General features: G+C 36.2%; 1 protein-coding gene across 1 annotated transcript in view; it reads left to right on the forward strand.

The window, feature by feature from the left end:
• Positions 1 to 21,771, forward strand: part of LOC137393921 (probable chitinase 10) — a gene marked incomplete at its 5' end in the record, with an annotated part of 42,982 nt that continues 21,211 nt past the window's right edge. The window contains 12 exon segments of the mRNA XM_068080635.1: positions 1 to 150; positions 550 to 702; positions 2,893 to 3,020; positions 5,208 to 5,437; positions 7,139 to 7,300; positions 9,163 to 9,355; positions 13,022 to 13,145; positions 15,215 to 15,380; positions 17,793 to 17,932; positions 18,068 to 18,206; positions 19,241 to 19,336; positions 21,169 to 21,330. Of these exon segments, the coding sequence (XP_067936736.1) occupies positions 1 to 150; positions 550 to 702; positions 2,893 to 3,020; positions 5,208 to 5,437; positions 7,139 to 7,300; positions 9,163 to 9,355; positions 13,022 to 13,145; positions 15,215 to 15,380; positions 17,793 to 17,932; positions 18,068 to 18,206; positions 19,241 to 19,336; positions 21,169 to 21,330 (1,843 nt within the window).

Genomic DNA, 21,771 nt, shown 5'->3' on the forward strand with positions numbered 1-21,771 from the left:
AACATGTTCTCTCATCACACACTAAATAGCTGATGATTGCAGGGTCACGCCAGGCTGATAGAGCCCGCCGGCAGATCGACCGCTTTTAGGTATGGATACGGTACGCCTGCCAATTACAATGACAATCAACTCTTCTGCGGTGGAGTTCCGGTAAGTGGCTCTTGTTCAACTGCTTATTTTATGATGCTCAAAAACACTCTTTAGAACCCAGGCTTTTAGGGACAGTATTTAAGTGACTAGTAGACTAGAAGAGAGATGCAGCCCAAGATAGTTGCAAGCCAATATGTAGCATGATTGTGTGTCAATATTATGTATAATATATACATATATTGTAGTACATAATATATGTATATACATTATGTAACATTTATGTATCATATTATTATCATATATCATATATATGATATAATATATATAGATATCATATTATGCATCATTTATGTATCATGCTAGTTTTGACAATTGTAAGCAAAAAAATTTTGTATTTGCTTCTTATGCGTCATAAGAAACAATTGATGTAGGCTATAAACAGATATACTGATTTTTTAGGTGCAATATTCACAAAATGGTGGAAAATGTGGTGTATGTGGAGATCCATACCATGGACCTATACTCAACCAACCTGGACCGGATAATATCTACGCTACAGGTGTTCTTACTGCCAAGTATACCGAAGGGCAAGAAATATTAGCCAAAGTACAGGTAGGTATTATATCACCACTGCAACTTCTATGGTGAAAACTTTGTGAAAACAGTGTTTACCATTAGAACGAAAAAATCTCGCAAGTCAGGCAAGTTTTGGTTCCTCAAAGATTTGTATCGAATGTTTCATGCTTATGAAAGATGGAAACATCACAAGCGGATGATGCAGAAGAAAATGTCACATAAGCTTTTCCATTTTAAACATCTTTCACACTTCAGTCGTTGTATTTTGAAAGTGCGCTGCTAAGTAATAGAAGAGGGCGCCGCTATGACCTCGGGCATAGAATTCCTTATTTTTGCAGCTAAGCAGCCATATTAATCCATTACACGCGAATGTCTTAAGAAACACAGTGCACAATAACTTAATGTGCGCACAACTCCAAATCTGTATTATCCACGCAATGGAAACAGCGATAATCTTCATAGGCACGGTTGTGTAAGGTAACATAATATCCGTGATCACATGACTAGAGCTAGTGTTATATAAGGGTCCTGTCAGAGTCTCCTAGTAGTTGTCATTACACATACTCAGCCCTTGGCTGGCCACGCACTTGGTGCCCAGTTACAATATCAACATCCTTGCGTAAGCATAAAGTTCTATCACGCAGTCATGTTCAACGCCCCTTTCAAGACCCTGAGTAAATATTGTCTTAAGCTAACAAGAGTGGGATTCTCTATTTCTTGTTGTGTCATTCAACTAAGCTTTTGGAGCTAAACTACAATTCATGACTGTTCTTTTGACAGCTCATTCAATCTCCTCATTTTTTTAGACTCCTCATACATATTAGAAGGTTTTACCACAAAAAGCGAGTGTTTTATTAGGTATTTCTCATCTAGAAAGTATGATAAATAGAACTGGTAATTATTCAAACATTTGTACCCCAAAATTTAGTATTTAATTTAAAAAAAACTGTTTTGAAATATAGCTTACTTGAAGACTGTTTAAGTTGATTGCCCTCATGATCATCCTACAACCGCTTCATAGATTGAAAGTCTCAATTTATGAAACTTGCCTGACTTGCGAGATTTTTGCGTTTCTATCTTGGCGATGACGCAAACTTGCTGATGGAAAATTACTATTTATGAAGCTACTGCGACAATTTACTAGCATAGTATTTGAAGTTAGAAGAGTTGGGGCAATCGTATCGCCAGACTGACATCGCTGGCAAAACTTCTCAACCCGAACGCGTATCTCATGCAGGTTTTTCTAGCATATTCTTAAAATCATGAAAGCAAACGTCTTTAGTATAGATAATATATATTTGTACTGTACAACTGGAGTTGTCACGTTTTTTTGCATACGTGTATATTTTCAATACTTGACTAGTAACTCTTGAAATTCAAAGTTAAGGCTAATATGACTTCTGCTCATTTTAGTTATCCGAGATTGCTTAACGGTTATACACAATCTAATGTGTATGTAGATAGAAGCTTGATAAAATACTTACCTAACCTAAAAATGAACTTACACACAGTTGTAGAAGATTTACTTCTTGACACTTATTTGTCAGGACGTATCAGCATTTCTCTGTCCTTTGTGATTGCTTTTAATGTTTACAGTAATCTGACTGCCAGGATGTTTCAAGATTAAAATCAATAATACTTGACCCCGGTTCAAACGCTCAGATCAAACAAAAATGCTATTATGATATCTTTATTTGCAAAGAGACCGACATGATTGCGACTCGTAACGCTGAAACTTGAACGCGAGAGCTGATATCCACTATAGCAATGATAGCAACTGGTGAAATCATTTTGGCATGTATTTTTCTTTTGATCGTTTTAACCGTGATCAAGTTTTGTGAATCTAAATCTTGAAACATCCCGGCAGTCAAATCACCTCAAACATCTAAAACAATTGCAAATGGTAGAAAAATGCCGATACTTTCCGATAGAATCTGCCAAAATTTTGTGTAAATTCATGTTTAACGTGTAGAATCATATACACATCCTCTATTGGAAAGTGTGTGCCTGAATAAATGTATATTATATTAATCATTCTTATTATTAATGAATGATTAAAATAATTGTCATAAATAGAATTATTCAAGATTCTAAACCATTCAATTTCTGTGATCATTTCTTTTACACTGATGTAAATGTGGCTAGATATTCAACTGTATCAGTTGTTTTTACACTTTACGTAGTTTGTCTTCGAATATTGCAAATCGACTGCCTTTTTTAATGCAGGTAACAGCGCACCACAAAGGCTGGTTTGAGTTCAAGATATGTGCTAATAATGATCCCAGCAAGGCAGTAACTCAGGATTGCCTTGACCACAACGTTCTCTCTCTTTCACCAACAGGCTCTGGCACGAAGTATGTCTTGATCTCTTGATCCTTCCTGTTTGCATTTTATTTTAGCATCAGGCATGCATGCATATAGAGCAATTTGGGAGTGAGTTATAGGTCTCTAGATTTTGTGATCTGACACTGCTTTTATCTGATTCTGTCCTCATCTGACCTTATGATCTGATGTTCTGGTGTTCTATCGCTATCTCAATTTGATCCTATTATAATTCAACTCTATTCCGATCCGATTTTGTTATATGATTATCTCGTTTTATTTTATAGATCGATAGATATTTACCTCATTTACACTGATCAATGCCGTTCAGATCAAATTGGGCCTTGAGACAAAAATGTCTTTTTAGACATGAAGACAAAATTTTCCTTGTAACTTTGGGCGATAGTTGTAATCCAATGCTTTCTTATTCAGTTATTCAGTAATTTGTAAATTACCCAAATGGCTGTAAGTGCAATTCTTAGATAAATGAAACACTTGTTTTTAGCTGTAGTTCTACAAAAAAACCTCACAAATCTCTTATTTTGTTATTGAAACTTATTATTGGGTTCAGATTTGGACTTATATCAATTATACAACCGCTGTTATACCTCTCAGTGATTACACACACACAACATGAAATTAAATTTTTCCACTGTCTGAAATTTTTTTAATTAAGCTAGGCAGCACCTTGAGGCTGAGGTTATAGCCACTAGGCAAACATCTGCCTTTAAATAAATCTATCTATGGTAGCAATATCAAATCAACAGGTTGTCGCCCAAAAGAAGGAAGGTAAACCAGTATAATTTAATATAACAGCAATAATAGTAAACAAATTACCAAAACCAATGATGAGAATAGACAATTCCTTTAAGACACAAAGTAGCCAATCAGCTCTTGTTATGCCGAGTTTCTCGGCTTTCCTTGCTAGCCTTCACTTCCATAACCCAAAGGCTATTGTTTCCAGGTATTATCTACCAGGATCTAATCCAGGAATTTATGAGGTTCCATTACTGTTGCCTGTCGGTTTGACATGCACTCAGTGTGTCATACAATGGCGCTATCACACAGGTCAGTTCTCCTTAACTTTAGATTTCATATATCTAATTCTTAACTGTCACTGTGCATTAGCTGGCTGGTCATTCGCTGCGTATGATCATATGAGAGAGAGCTGATAAACATCGCACATGCTTTTCAGTAAAATGTTTCTTCCTTTATATTTCAACCGCTGTAATAACTGTCCTCTCAACTGTCACCAGACATGCATCCTAATGACATGACCTTACTTACTGCTTTTAATGTGTGTCGCTGCCGTACTGAAGCTTCAACTTCTGCTGATGCATCACAAAGATGTCAATCCAGGTAATCAGAGACCAGTCTGCGCGGTCCGGTTCCAATTCCGCGACCAGTAAAATACTGACACTCTCGTTATTGGCAGCAAATAAGCCTATTGGCAGCATATAGGCCTATTGGCAGCGTATAGGCCTATTGGCAGCATATAGGCCTATTGGCAGCATATAAGCCTATTGGCAGTGTATATTGACTTTTTTAAAGAAAATCCCTAAGTTTATCTTGAATTCTGCTTAAAGATGAACTTAAACAAAATATTAGTAGGTTTTACCTGAATGCCGATACTTTTTGATAAAATACGTGCCAGAAAAAAAAAGAAAAATACCGATATTTTTTTCTATCATTTGCTGTTGTTTTTTTATGTTTGAGGTGATCTGACAACCAGGATGTTTCAAGATTAAAATAAACAAAACTTGACCACAGTTAAAACGCTCAGAAGAAAGATACCTGCGCAATGACGCCATTAGTTGCTATCATTGCAATAGTTGATACCAGCTATTGTGCTCAAGTTGCAGCATTGCGTGTCTCTATTCCATCAGTCTTTTTGCAAATATAAGTGCCATAATCGTACTTTCGCATGATCTGAGCGTTTTAACCGTGACGAAGTTTTTTCAATTTTAGTCTTGAAACAACCTGGCAGCCAGATCACCTCAAACATAAAAAATAATTACAAATGATAAAGAAATACCGATACTTTCTAATACAACCTACTCAAATTTTGTGTAAGTTCATATTGTGTAAGTAAATGACCTGCTGGACATGTCTGCTCTTGTCAGAAAACTTGTAGCCTGAGGATCACAATGGTATGCTGGCTTCCCTTCATAGACATTTGAGTTTTAGTTCTAAAATCTTCTGGAACCAAGTGTTCAAAGCTTTTATTATTATCTAGGAAATAGCTGGGGGTGTGATGATGTTAATGGCTGCTGTACCGGCTGTGGAAACCAGGAAGAATTCTATGCTTGTGCTGATGTTAGTATAACTGCTATGGAGGGAGGTGTTCCCACAACTACTACCACTGTTGGTCCTACCAATATAGCCTCCAATACTGAAGCTGCGAGCACAACCACGCCTGGTCCAGGAGTTCCTGGTGGACCTGATCCTAGTATGTACCTGTGACTTTGTTTAAAACATTGTTTGAAAAGATAATAATTAACATGCAATAACATTTCTTGTAATTTAGTGAAATATTAGCGAAATGCCTGGCGTTGTATTTGTATTAAAAAACAGATTATAAACAGTGGCAGGTAATGTAGTTGCCTGCCACTTGCCATTAGCCTGGCACATTGCCAATGGCTAGTTTGAGCAAGCTAGTATCCATATTGCTAAACTTACTAATAAGAGCTGTGAGAGCAAGCTTTAGTGATCTTGCTCCATAACGTAATGCAGAGTCACTATGTGTATTTTAACCTAGATAACCACTCATATTGCCCAATGAATCTAATGAATCTTGCGTAGCTCAATTGGTTAGCTTATTGCGAGGTGAAAGGGAGATTCCGAGATCAAATCTTCTGTTATACGGAGTCTTCATTTCAAGGTTTTAATAACTATTGCTAGGCAGATGGACAGACAATGAGATTTATATAGATTTGAAACTGTGTATGTTAGATTGTGGTTACTTACTGATTTTGATGTAAGGTTTCCTTATGTGTTTAAAAAATGCAGGCATACCTAAAGCATATTTCTTGCTAGAAGTCAACAACAGTATCTGTCATTTCTATATTTTCTTAAAAATATGTTAATAATGGCATGAGATTGGGACTAACCATACTAGATGAATAGTTAGGCCAATTACACAGTCACTATTTGTACATCTCCTAGTAACCGTTTCCTTTAATGTAGACCCTGAAACACAAAGCCGTGATTAGTAATTTTTAGCAGAAAATAACAGAGCCCCTAATGCTGGTATGTATTTGTTCCGACAGCAAACTATGCGCGAGTCTGCTATTACACCAACTGGGCCCAGTACAGGAATGGGGAAGGCAAGTTTACTCCAGCCAACATTGACCCTCACATTTGTACGCACATCATCTACAGTTTTGCCAAGATAGTCAACGGAAAGCTGGCTGACTATGAGTGGAATGATGTCGGTGAGTTCTGGATCATATGAATTGCACTTATTTTTCTTCTAGTCAAGTCGATTTCCAATTTATTTGTTTTGCCTATATTCATCTAGGAATGTACAGACAGTCAAAAAGAAGTATTTGGTGTTTATAGTTCCTTACTTGTCATTTATCAGTGTTTCCGCATGCTTCAAATCAGTTACTTCTTAAGTGTATCACTGATAGTTCTCTTCTGCACCACACATGCTCTCTCCCTCTCCCACCTTTCTCCCTCCTTTTCTTCAGCTCACCCTTCCGTTTTGCTTTCTCTCTCCTCTCTTCCTTTCCCTGCCTTCCTCTCTCTGCCTTCCTTTCTTTCCCTCCCTCTCTCCTCTCTTCCTCCCTTTCGGACTCTCCCTTTTTCTTTCTCCTTCTCTACCTCCCTGTCTCTCCTCTCTCTCTTTCTTCCTCCCTTTCTTCCTTCCTCTCTCTCCCTTCTTCTTTCTCCCTCTTGCTCCTTCTCTCTGTCCCTCGCTCCCTCCCTCTCCCTCCCTCTTTCTCTCCCTCTCTTTTTTCTCTCACTCACTCCCTCAGTTTCTTACTCTCCTCTCTTTCTCTTTTTTCTCTCTCTTCTCTAGCTTCTCACTTATGTTATGCCTCTTTGCAGCTGCGGAATGCATTATAACTATTAATCCTTTTAAAGGTAGATGGAAAATATAATCCAATGTTGGCAAAAAAATTAGACCTTTTTATTTTTCTAACAGAAATGACAGCACAGATTATACAATTAAAGAACACAAATCCTCAGCTAAAAGTACTCCTAGCAGTTGGCGGATGGACTCATGGCTCCGGCCCTTTCACAGACATGGTGGCTACCAGCAGCAAGAGATCCGCGTTCATCTCTGATGCTATAACATTCCTGCGAGGTCGAGGTATGTGAGTAGACACCAATTCAGGGTGGTCAGTGTTATCCAACTCAACTGTTCAAATCATTTTGGTAACCCTCCTTGGGCACTTTTGGACTTCTTATGTATAGATCTATGTGATTGGATTCCAGTTGCATACACTTCATAACTTTTTGAAAAAAATGGTAACTTTTGCCTAAATGGTAAATAACAATCAAGTCAGATATTGTATATAAGGTGAATAAGGTATATATAAGGTATATATATATATATTGGTGAATAAGCTCAAGCATGAGGATGCAGCAGCAAAGGCCATAGCCTGAGAACCTTATAAATAGTTTAATGTTTTCAAGCTATGATAGTAGCTGATAGTAGCTGATATAGCTGAACGCTTGCCTTATAATAAACATATTCAGTTGTACATTAAAAATATTTTTTTGGATTTGTTCACAGGTTTTTGATAGAGTAATTATTGTGATCTTCACATATCGCTGAATGTTCCCTATAGTGGATAACTTTTTATGAATACCTTTATGAATACCTTTATGAATATGTTTAGGAATAAGTTAATGTTTAATGCGTACCCCATTAAACGGCAGACTACGCGTAGTGAATCCATAAACATTACTAGTTTCACAAACCAAACATGCTAGCTAGATGCTTTATTGGAGGAGTTATCGGATGCGACCTTGAGCACATGCTTAAGAACTAAATCTATCTATCTAAAGATGTCTAGGCTGTATAGCCAAAATTTTATCTGTAAAAACTATAGAAATTATCCCTTAAACTAGGAGAACCTACCTGCATTATTTTCCTTATTCACATTACCAAAGATTTTCACCAGTAAATGTTTACATGTTTTAGTCCAGATATATTTAAGTTTTAAAATTTAAAAGACTTTTAAGCTGTTTTCTACACACAGAAGTCATTCACTATGTTTCCATTGTACAGATGATATGGGTTTGGAGTTGTGCCCACATTGAGTTACCATGTGATAAGTGGATCAATGAATATTCGCATAATAAGGATTAACGCCTGCGCTTTGTTAAAAAAGATAAGGAATTCTACATCAGAAGTCATAGTGCAGCACTTCTGTCTCACTTAGCAACACACTTTCGAATTAGAAGTGACTGAAGTGTGGAAAATGTTTAAAATGGAATAGCTTGTGCAGCATTTACTTGCGCATCATGCGCAAGCGATGTTTCTATCTTTTGCAAGACTAAAACATTCGGTAAAAATTTGCGAGTAACAAAACTCACTTGACTTGTAGATTTTTGCTGTTACCATCTTGTGGATAATGCCAACTCTTGGATTAACCGCGTCTCGAAACTTAGTGAATAATCGCATTGCTGTGTGTACTGCCATTGCCCATCAGTCTATGACCATGTTGCAGCACATACAATTACATCCCTTAGTTATAATCTTGTCAGCAACAGGCTCATCTCTTAGCATGACCGACCTTCATAAAATGATTTGTTTGCTGTTCATGTTGTAATAAGCTTCTCTTAGATTATGGCTTCATAGGGAGATAAGCCTGTCTCTTTAATGCACTACTTTCTGTTAATACACACTGCTGTTTTCATTTTTGATAACACTGATTTGTTGATTAATCTCTTCCGGGCTCTATAATATAATATATAATATAGTACTTTATAATATATTTGCTAATCTCAGTAGGAACATCATGCTTTAATACAAAAAATGTTAACTTTGTCACAAATGTTTTCATAGGCATCTAGACTCGCATTGCTGGGAATACCTTACAATTATTGTTCAGAATCTTGTGTCTGTTAAAACAGCTTGTTATTTTTAATTTGCAATAAACCTTTAGCATTTATCTTAGTTATTAATTTCCTATACAGGCTTTGATGGACTCGACCTAGACTGGGAGTATCCTGCTGCCAGAGGCAGTCCTCCTGAAGATAAACAAAGATTCACTCTTTTGTGTAAGGAGCTCTACGACGCTTTTGTTGCTGAGGCAGCAAGTTCATGGCAAGATCGTCTACTGCTTACTGCTGCTGTCGCTGCAGGAGAGGCAACCGTAGCCAATGGATATGAGATGGACAAGCTTGGCCAGTGAGTGTCTTGATTATGTTTTTATCGCAACAAGAATTGCCCATGTATCTAGGTCTCGGCAGCGCTATGTTTCCTCTGCTCTCACAATAGCATGAGTTGTCTTCTGTTTGATGGTAGTTGGCATTGTTGGTTAACGAATTCAGCAAATGCGCAGTAAACAATTATCATGCTCTACTGTTAGTAATAGAGCAGGATAAACTCTCATTCTTCACAAGGCATACCAGAATGAGGCTCCTAGAACCATCTTTAAAAACTGGTTCGAAACTCATAAAGTTACCACGGTATTAGATAAAATATCAATTTTATTCACCAAGTTTATACTCCCCAAACCTTTTGGAAAAAAATTCCCGAAAGAGTCTGTCTAGCAAGATTTCTTTGCGAGGTTGTGGAGTTGGCCACCAATCACACTGGTAACGTGAACAGTGTATCTTTGGGGTGCGGGAGTGATTTCTGACATCCTGTGGTGAAGATCGAACCACAAACCTAGTGCTTGGCACTGCGGAGTACTAGCTTCTTCCCTACCTAATTTACCTATTTATTTTAGTCAACAATTGCTATTCAAGTCAGAGTTACAAGTTTATATATAAAAATATTGTGAGTTAGTTCAACAACAAACTTTCAAGTTTTTATTTTAGTAAATAATCTATAAATTATGTAAATGTATAAATATACCATTAAAAGTCATATTTAAAGGAAATATGAAGATTTTGGTAATGACCTCTAATGCCTTAGCTCTCGTCATCATTTTATCTGCACCATATGCTATCTATAGAAAATGTCTCATTCATTTCAATTTTCATATAATTTTATCATTCAATTTTACAAAGATAACGTCTTTTAGATTTTTAATAATCCTTAAATCCAATTCTTAGCCACATTTAAAGGTAGTGTAATCAAAACCGCAAGTCAACTAGGATATTCGTATTCTTGGTGATATCTTGTTTGTTTATAAAAGATGTCTTGGGTATTTACCTTCTGTTTTAATATATTCAAGTATATAATATATTATAATATATTATCCATAATATATATATCCATAACTAATTATTTATGGATAAAAACAGTGAAGTGAAAGTTTACATTTGTTGCCAATGAGTTTAAAAAGGATCCTTGAGATGATTGTGGTACTCGGTGAAGTTGGTTTTAGTATAAACTAGTCAGCACTTGAAACTAAAAATGAGTAGTTTTTGAAGCGTGGATTCTGGCGGTTGATTAAACATCCATTGAAAGAAAATTTTTACAGAATTTTCTAGCAGAAAACAGTACGTGATTGTCTCACCTGCAAACTCAAGACTTTTTTGTCGTCGATAACAAAAGACTAGCATTGAAAAGGTGCTATGTTGACAGCTCATTCGGTTTTATTTAAACACAAATTGGTTGCTATGGACTATTAAAAAAGATGCGAAGCAAGATTTTAAATGTTTTTTACTGGTTTAAATACCGCCTGTTATTGTTAATGCGCATTTATTTAATGCGCATTAATTTTATTTTATTTATTTATGCGCAATTTGCAGCTCTTTCAAATCACCTTAAAATACTAGCGCTAGTCAAAAAGAGTTATTTTTAATATCATCGCTGTTGTTACTATTATGCAGTCTGTAGCAAAGACTCAAGACCTCCGCAGATAGAAACCCCATTCATGAGTCGCGATTGACGTAAAATGCTTTAAAATGACATTCGAAAGGTTGACTTTTGAAATCATAAACTGTATTGATTGTGCCTGGCAGGTTTCATGTTCTATTGTCTGTACGTTATTTTGAATGTTGGCTGATGTTTGTACAACAAACAATTTATAATTTGATTAGCGTACAATATTTGCTTTGAAGCAATTCTGCTCAACCGTTTCACTGACGCAAAACTGAAGCAATGTGCGAAAACCTAGTTAAGATGCCAACTTGAAAACATAATTTTTGCACTATTTCTATGACCAGAGCTAATGACTGTGTAATCATATTTGTATTATTCAAAATTATATGAGTATGTTTCACTCCTCTTTCCTTAAACCTCTAGTGAAATGCAGCTGTCACAGTCTGACTAGAGTGCATGGCTTTTGCCAACATTCTGGTGTTAGACCTTTGTTGTAACTTACATCTGTGTGTCATTTAGCTGCCAGATAACATACTGATTGTTGGTTTGATGCTGTTTAAAGATGATATTTGTGATGAAAAAATTTTTCTAGCTTTTTGGCTAGTACCATTTCACAGTGTTACCCAAGCTGTGTGTTTGTATAGGCCTTGTTTGACCTTTAGCCCACAGTGCTAGAAACAGAACATTAATATATTGCTTTCAGAAAAGGTGTCAATGATATTATGTTCAGATGACTTTACAGTAAACAACTAATTTAATGAACTAGTAATATGATATTAGACATATCGAATGACTATAGTAAGCAGAAGAGCTCATTAGTAGACAGATGAACTGTAGTGTGATAAAATAATTTTCTATCACTTTACTTTTTACTTTCGCTTTCACATTTTACTTTCACTTTCACATTTTACTTTCACTTTCACATTTTACTTTCACTTTCATATTCTGCTTGCAGATTGTAGTTTCATTTTCAAATTCTACTTCCACTTTCATATTCTACCTTCAGCTTCCAATTCTTTTTTCATGCTATACTTTTACATGCTGTTACATTCTTCTTTCAGGTGCTTTTGCCTTCTCTTTGCCTGTGAAGAGCATAACAAAGGTATAAGTGTTAGTAGAACCGTGAAGATGTAAAAGTGTCTATCATCATACATCTACAAGTAGAATTGTTATTATCAGGTCTAGCATTTGCTTTGTGATTCTACTCCTCACACCCCCTCTCTATTTGAACTTAGCATGGACAGTGCAGAAATTACTTGACCAGAATGTCAAGACCACCGATGTTCAAAATGGTTTTCTAAAATATCATATATTGACAGCAAATTAGAATGCTTTGCAATTATCAGTTTGAGAGCAGCTTTATGCTTAAAATTGCATTTTTTCTGTAATCTGTAGTATTTCTATGTAGTTACGAAAACATAAAGAATTAATTGTTGGATAGTTCATGATCAATACTTGTTCATTTTAAATTAAAAACCCCAAAAATCTGTTTCAGTATACACTAGTCAGTTAGAGTATTTTTTTTAGCTTTTTTTAACTTTTTTCAGCACTCCTTTGGTTCAAATTAGAGCACTAATCATCATTGGTTAATAATTCGTGTATTGAAGAATGCCTAGTGCAAAGAGTGATACTTCAAGTACGAAAACTGCTCAACAACCTTTATGGATACTCCGTTTCTGCATCTAAAAATAGACTTTGCGTAAGCTTATGCTGACCTAACACTCACCTATGACTAGGATTAATCAGTGCTACATGTGAGTTACACATTAGTTACACGTGAGTTACACGTGAGTTACATGTGAGTTACACATTAGATACACGTGAGTTACACGTTAGATACACATGAGTTGCACGTGAGTTACAAGTGAGTTACACATTAGATACACGTGAGTTACACGTGAGGTACACGTTAGATACACGTGAGTTACACTTGAGTTGCACGTGAGTTGCCTGTGAGTTACACAGTAGATACACATGAGTTACATGTGAGGTACATGTTAGATACACGTGAGTTACACATGAATTACACATTAGATACATGTGAGTTACATGTATTTTAACGACTGTTATTGGTTATAGATACATTGACATGCTGAACATTATGGCCTATGACCTGCACGGCGCTTGGGATCCTATAACTGGCCACCACGCTCCTCTCTATGATAGACCGTCTGAGAGTGCAGACAGCAAGAAGTTGAACGTGGTATGTTGGCATGACATGAATGCATGTCGAATGTTTCACTTTAAATAATATCTTTACTATTATTCCTTTTCTTCAAGCATTCAGATTATATAGAGAATAACAGGAGGTCCGGCAGCATTTGCTCTTGCTCTAAGTATCTTTGATTATCTGATAACATTCCACTGGATACACAATTTAACAACATCTGCACTATGCAAAAATTGTCATATATTTTCACTGACAGCCTTCGTAATGAAATAAGGTGCTCATGATAAGTGCTGCCAAAGGTTAGTTTTTTGCTGCCAGTGGCTAGTACTTTGCTTCTTGCATGTTTTGCTTCAGTTAAAAACTAAAATTTCTCTCTCATTTGTTAGTGTGTTTGTCATGGTTTGGTCATCTCCCCCAATCAAATATGCTGATTACAACATCTCCACCAATCAAATATGCTGATTACAACATCAGTATAAACAAGCATTTGACGAGGTAATCTTTATAATAATACAAGTTATGTCCAATCGAAGCCACTATTGGAAAAAGGTAGCCCGGTACAGACTTCGAACCCATGACTTTCAGCATTATAAACGCACACTCCAACAACTGCACTAATTGACCACGTTCTGTTTTTAGAATAATTCTAGCTATAGTTATTACACCTGATGATCTCTCACTGCACACAAGACTGCCAGGGTACTAGTAACTTATAAAATGCAAACATTTTCAAACACCTGCTGAGTAACTGGTTATTCCTACATCTAATTTAACCCAGCAGTACCCAGACTAAAAATTAATTAGGATATTCAATGTTTTTCTGCAATTTACATCAATATGCACTTATATTTTATAATACAAAAGTAAAAATGCAACTGTATATTATTAAGCTAGTTTTTATGATGTGCCATATATTGACATATAATAATGTTTCGAGCTCGATAGTTCTGGTGATCTTAACAAGTTACTTACAATTTGGAGTAAACTAAATAAAAAGGGCCTCGAGGTCACATGATTTGCTGTAAACCAATCAACTTTAGTATCATTTTGTAGGTAAAATATTACTGCTTTTGAAATAAGTGAAAGCTTTTCATCTAAAGGTATATCTATGGTAGGACAATTTTACAAACTGTTTTTACATATTTGTCACATATGTGTCACATGTGACACATATGTGTGTCACGTGTATGTCACATGTGGTACTGTGGGGTTAAGAAGTTAAAGATACTTGGAGGTATTTTAAGAAACATCTCATAGGTTGGAGATAAATAATAACTACAGTGTACACTATTTGACCACCTTATGTATTGGCTGGCTAGTGTGTGCAGAATAAACAGTTCTGCTGTTCCACCATTCCACCTTGTCTAACTCCAAAAAATGGTGGTTCCTAAAATAATTATTTTTGATTAATATAGCTTGTACCAAATCATTTTTCATTTTAAAAAATTTTTAATTAGGGGCACATTGAATTATGATGCAATCTGTAAGTAAGGTAATAACCAACTACAGTGAGTCGATTTACATCATAGTTTTAACTGCCTGCAAATAGTCTGAGTTTTGCTGTTTAATGTTGTGAATTTGTATAGGGCGCCGAGCAAGTGTCCTGTACACTTCTTGCAGGCATATGCAGAAGCTATAGTTCTTTGTTATTACTGGACGAGTATAACTGGAGTGGCTCAGAACCTGGTCACGTGACGGGGGAATTTTCTGTTTTTGTGTAATATTTAATATCTCATGCCAAATCTTACCAATTTTTTCGAGATTTATATTTTTTTATACATTTCTCTATTTTTCTATACATTTTCCAAATACCTCTCTGTGTACAATAATCTTATGCAAGATTCTGCAACTGTTTATGCACATTTTTGCATAATATCTTATCTTATATTTCTTAACAGTATTGGGTTATTAGTAGTGGGTTATTGCAATATTTCTGTGATAGAATATAGCATTGTGGCCAGTGTCTAATATTAAAACTGATACATGATTAAATGCAACTGGGCATGTGCAAGACATGTGACAAAAACAGAAAATTCCCCCCCCCCCTCAAGTGACCAGGTTCTGAGCCACTCCAGTTATACTCATCCGTTATTACCCCTCAGGTTTACTCAGTCAATTATTGGATTGATAATGGATTTCCCCGAGAGCGGATAGTCATGGGAATACCAGCTTATGGTAGAAGTTTTACTCTGACTGATAGTTCAAATAATGGTCTCGGAGCCCCGGCTCGAGGTGCTGGCAGTCAAGGATCATACACCGGAGAGCCGGGTAGGTCGCAGCTACACTTTTTCTAATGTATAAACACCTATTATTCAACTTTGTCTTATTTGATTATGAGTTTGATTTTATATTTTGACCTTATATTATAAAACAAGTAAATTTTATCTTATTAACATGTGATATATTTACTAAAAACATAACAGTATTTATCAAGCTAGTAATTATAGATTACAATTAAGTCTATTTAAAATACCGTGGTATTCACTAATAGACATAAAAGTTGCCTTTAGATTAATTAAAAATAAAAAAGGTTATTGTAAACCTAATCATTTCTATGAGCAGAAGGAAACATGTTCCAATCTAAGGCCTAGTTCTGACCGATGTCATATGTATGGCGTACGAGGGGTTGCATTCTGCTATGCAAACTTGCACAGGTGTGCGATTGATGTGAACCAAATAGCTATGAAATCGCATGATGGTGCAACTAAATCGTGTGCGCACTCCACTCGAGCATTGTCCTGCGCAGTCGTGCTTAGTCGTGGTTTTGCTATGCTGGGCTAAGATTGATGTGAATCTAGTGCGTCGGCGAAATTTTAGGCTCATTATGTAATTTTGTCCCTCCACTCCAAAAGAGATGAGTCAAGGACTTTGTTTACTAACAACAAAAGTTCTTCATTTTTACATGTTTGTGGTAGTCATTATCTTTTGTATAAATACGGAGGGTTTTTGCTGTTGATGAAATACAATTTATGAAAGAGGTACGGAAATATCAAGTTTTATATGACACAAAAAGTAAACAGCGCAAGAACAAAAAACTTTGCTGCCTGTTTCCTTTTGCTCAATCTTTTTAATAATAGGAAATCAGCAACTCATTTTTAGTGTCTCTTGCAAAACGGTATTTTTTATAGATTGAAGTGGGAAAATTTATTGAAACTGGCCAAGATGCAATTTGCTCGAAGTCGAACTTTTTTTGCAAATTGCTGTCTCGCAAATAATCAGGGACACAACTGCTCGTGCGAATTGAAATGCACAATTGATTATCCAAAAATAATGGTCTGAACCAAGCCTACATAGCGGCATTTTCTTGAATAAACTGTTTAGTTAAAATATTGTAACCCTGGCTATCGTTTTTAATCTAAACTAGAACATCTGTAGCCTTCATACTGCTGATAGTTTGTTTTTACATAAAACAATATGGAGTCAGATTCAACATATCCTGAAGACAAGTAATGAAATTTGGGTAACCGTGATTAGTCGTTAAACCTAAATATGCTTGAGCAAATGACTTTGTAAAAGCTAACACTACAGCTATGATGTGATAAGGTTAGACAAACTATGGCCTAGTATGCTCTTACTTATGTACTTACTTAGTACACTACAGCTATGATGTGATAAGGTTAGACAAACTATGGCGTAGTATGCTCTTACTTACGTACTTACTTAGTACACTACAGCTATGATGTGATGAGGTTAGACAAACTATGGCCTAGTATGCTCTCACTTACGTACTTACTTAGTACACTACAGTTATGATGTGATGAGGTTAGACAAACTATGGCCTAGTATGCTCTTACTTACGTACTTACTTAGTACGCTACAGCTATGATGTGATGAGGTTAGACAAACTATGGCCTAGTATGCTCTCACTTACGTACTTACTTAGTACACTACAGTTATGATGTGATGAGGTTAGACAAACTATGACCTAGTATGCTCTTACTTACGTACTTACTTAGTACGCTACAGCTATGATGTGATGAGGTTAGACAAACTATGGCCTAGTATGCTCTTACTTACGTACTTACTTAGTACACTACAGCTATGATGTGATGAGGTTAGACAAACTATGGCCTAGTATGCTCTCACTTACGTACTTACTTAGTACACTACAGTTATGATGTGATGAGGTTAGACAAACTATGGCCTAGTATGCTCTCACTTACGTACTTACTTAGTACACTACAGTTATGATGTGATGAGGTTAGACAAACTATGGCCTAGTATGTTCTTACTTACGTACTTACTTAGTATGTTTTTAATGTTATAGAAGTAGCGCTCATTCTCCTGTACGTCAGCAAAAATAGTTTATCGCCAGCGTGACTAGCTGTCTTTCCCATAGAGCAATTGGTGCCTTTTATTCCCAAAGACTTGTTTCGTTACGTATATATTATTATCTCACAATTACATTAGAGAGGAAAAATGCTTTACAAAGAGAAAGTTTGATCTCTACCGAGTGTCCCATAATGCATTTACTGTTGACATCCTAAAAGTGGAACAGTTTGACATCAACAGCTGGCAAATTTTGGTTTAATTGTTTTTACGATGGCTGTTTCATAGAATCAAACATAATTAGAGTTTTTTTGTCAGTTCGGCTTGGTAAAGGTTCGTAGAGGTAGATTGCTAGAAATTTTAATACTATGATTGGTTTGTATGTTGAGAATGTGAGGCTTACATTGGCAGGCTACGCCTCCTATTATGAGATCTGCTCTAATGCTGAAGTATTCAGCAACCAGCAGTGGGACCCTGACCACCAATCACCCTACGCGTACCACGGCACCTACTGGGTAGCTTATGATGATATAGCAGCTGTTAACCTCAAGGTAAAAGAGATGAAAGGGAGTTGTTCTCTCATTATCTGTACTTCGGTCGCTGTTTTACATAGGTTGTGACCTCAATACCGAGTATAAAGTGTTTATGTTGCACAGTGATAAGATCAGGTATTTTTGTATGTGTAGTGTCAGTATATTAAAGACCATGGGCTGATGGGAGGCATGTTTTGGGCTCTTGACCTTGATGACTTTCGAGGAACATTTTGTAATCAAGGAGAATATCCTCTGATAAACGCTCTGAAAGACTGTCTAACTCAATACACAGGTATGCTTGTATGATTATCAATACATATAATCCCTGTATAAGGTCTATATAAAGCCTGTATGAGTACAAATAGCCTGGCTTATACAAATATTATGCAGGAAATACCTAGGCCAAACTATTAAACTAAATGTAATATATTCGAAGTTGCCATTCAAGCATTTCAACTAATAATAATGTTTTTTTTCTGTTTTGATATGTAAAATATAATCTTATTAGCTATGTTTGATCCAAAAGTTCTGAAAAAATTTTTTTTGTTATATTTGTGCCTTACTTCCTAAATAAACATATTTACAGCAAATACTGTCTTTGTAGATAGTGTCATGAGTACATTTAACTGAAACCTTTATATGTACATATATGTTATCTTAAACCATTTTGCGTATTATGCTATGACTACTGACTAATGACCTTCAATGATTAATGACCTTCAATGACTAATGACCTTCAATGACTAATGACCTTCAATGACTAATGACCTTCAATGACTAATGACCTTCAATGACTAATGGCCTTCAATGACTAATGACCTTCAATGACTTATGACCTTCAACGACCAATGACCTCTAATGACCTTCAATGACTAATGACCTCTAATGACCTTCAATGACTAATGACCCTCAATGACTAATGACCTCTAATGACCTTCAATGACTAATGACCTTCAATGACTAATGACCTTCAATGACTAATGACCTCTAATGACCTTCAATGACTAATGACCTTCGATGACTAATGACCTTCAATGACTAATGACCTTCAACGACTAATGACCTTTAACGACTAATGACTTTCAGCGACTAATGACCTTCAACGACTGATGACCTTCAATGACTAATGACCTTCAATGACTAATGACCTTCAATGACTGACCGTAAAAAGTTACCTAAAATGTTTTTTCATGAACTTCTCATAGTTTGTATATAAACAACCACATTTTGCTATTCTGTATGCCTGGGGGTATTGTTCCTCAAGACAAGCATAGGCCGGTTTTACATTAATAACTTATCCTTTAATCAAGTTGTATCGTATACTAGGTGGAAGGCCTGTGACTGTGACCACTGAACCCGCAGTCACAACTGTTGAGGTTTCCACTACTCCGCCAGCAACCAGACCTCCTGAGTGGTTTAATGGTGAGTCACAGTATACAGAACAGCATCACTTTAGCCATGTAGGTACTGTGTAAACTGGTGTAGGTAGTGTGTAAACTGGTGTAGGTACTGTGTAAACTGGTGTAGGTACTGTGTAAACTGGTGTAGGTACTGTCTAAACTGGTGTAGGTACTGTGTAAACTGGTGTAGGTACTGTGTAAACTGGTGTAGGTACTGCGTAAACTGGTGTAGGTACTGCGTAAACTGGTGTAGGTACTGCGTAAACTGGTGTAGGTACTGCGTAAACTAGTGTCACCTCACTATAGCATCTGACTGCTTATTTACTCTACGGCAGACAAAAACATGCAACTTATCATAGGCCTCAAAATGACACACGGATGTCTCTCATGGAATTTTTGAAGATGTATTTAAAAATAATAAGGTGTTTTTCATGTGGATCGGAGCATGACAACAACGAGGCTATGTTGGTAGATAACCAAATTTCAGTACTGTGGCATCTATCTATGCATACACTTCAAAACTTTTGAAGTTATTATCTCTACATATAGAGTATCTAGCTGCATGTTTTTTTGTTGTAAAGTCCTATCTCGACATATGAGGTTAATGCATTCCGGGGTCGAGCTTGTACATCAATTATTTTGTATCTCAGATTACTTTTTCCTATATAAAACAACTATAAATACAAATTAATACATTTTCCACCCACTGAAGAAAACACCTAAAAACAGGATATTAGGATAAGAAAATGTTTTTTTAATTGTTTTAATTCATCACCTACAATCACAAAGTAACAAATATTTATCTAGTGGTTATGATGTGTGGCGAATTGTAACATTATGTACAGTACTGCGTGGAGTTCTTACCTTCGACACAAACGCAGTGACTAACGTCAGTGAGAGAGGCTTACTGTATAGGCAGTACTGTATAGAGTTCTTACCTTCAAGATTGATCTAGTGGCTAACAGCGGTGTGAGAGAGACTCGAGGGGAACACTTTTGGGATGCCACACTTTTGTGACTCTACATAACAAAAACTTTAAAACTAACCTAAATGAATTTATCTTGCTAAGCACACATGTAAAAGTAAGATGTGTGCTGATCTGCAGCATATTGTGTGCTGATCTGCAGCATATTGTGTGCTGATCTGCAGCATATTGTGTGCTGATCTGCAGCATATTGTGTACTGATCTGCAGAATATTGTGTGCTGATCTGCAGCATATTGTGTGCTGATCTGCAGCGTATCATCAAATGTTACTAACAACGATGTAGGACCTTCTATTTTTAAACAGTGCCCGCTGGTTTGTGTACTGGCTCTCAACTATGACACATAGTTAGATGCTACACAACACCTGTAGACTTCTTACCTGCTGTTTCATTTCCTTCATTTCCAGAGCTAGCTCTGTAGGCTCTAGTGCATTCATACACGGAGGTTGTGTCAAAGTGATATGTGTTTAAGTCTTCCAGAGCTTCAAGTACTTGGTTCATGGCAAAATTTTGCTGTCTTAGCTTTGCTTGTAAATTGTGGAACTATTTTTTATATCTAATTATTGCATCATATGTTTTTTAGTTATCGCATCGCATGTTTTCAAACTGCTGCATTATATGTTTTAACTTTCAATATTTGATGCCGAATGCTGATCTCAGGAGATTGAGTCACACTTGAACAAAGCATGAGTCATCGAGTATCATATAGTGATACATGATGATTCATCCTTCTTCATCCTTTTTTATCTTTATTCTATGAATTCATGTCGGGTTCAGAATAAGACATGTGCTTGTTAGTTTCAGCTCACCTGATCTCCTACTCACCTCTATGACCTGCCTTTGTTCTGATTCTTTTGACCTTTCTTGCAGGTTATGCTATGGTATGCTATACAACCAACTGGGGTCAATACAGAGACCCTCCTTATCAGTTCACTACTGCTGCCATTGATGAGCACCTGTGCACGCATATCATCCACTCTTACATTCAGATCACAGATGGTGTCTTAGCCTGGTTGGAGCCAAATGATGACAGTAAGGCTCTCAAACACTTGTTCGCTTCTTAGAGTCTGTCGTAGTTTATACAGGAACTGTTATTATTATTGTTCTGTTCATATCATCATTCTTATTATTAGTGCATGCTCTGTGCACCTTTGCATGCAAATCAGTTGCATTAGATTGGAAATTTTTTGCAAATTGATATGTTTATACACTAATTACATGTCTAAACATGACTACATGAAGGGCTGGTGTTCAAAAGTGAGAATTTGACTCTATGAAGTAAAAATGATGAAGTAAATGTTTTTTTCAAGTAAAATATAGTAAAAATGTTTACTTTATTTGCGATAAAGTAAGAGTAGCTTTATCTGAAGAGCCTCAGCGGTGCAGCATATTGATCTGTGACACAAGGTATGGTTGTTTAAATAATGCTGATTCCAATGACCCGCTCGATCACAATACTTACTCACTAATCAA

The sequence above is a fragment of the Watersipora subatra genome, chromosome 4 (genome assembly GCF_963576615.1).
Source record: "Watersipora subatra chromosome 4, tzWatSuba1.1, whole genome shotgun sequence".
Taxonomy (NCBI): Eukaryota; Metazoa; Bryozoa; class Gymnolaemata; order Cheilostomatida; family Watersiporidae; genus Watersipora; species Watersipora subatra.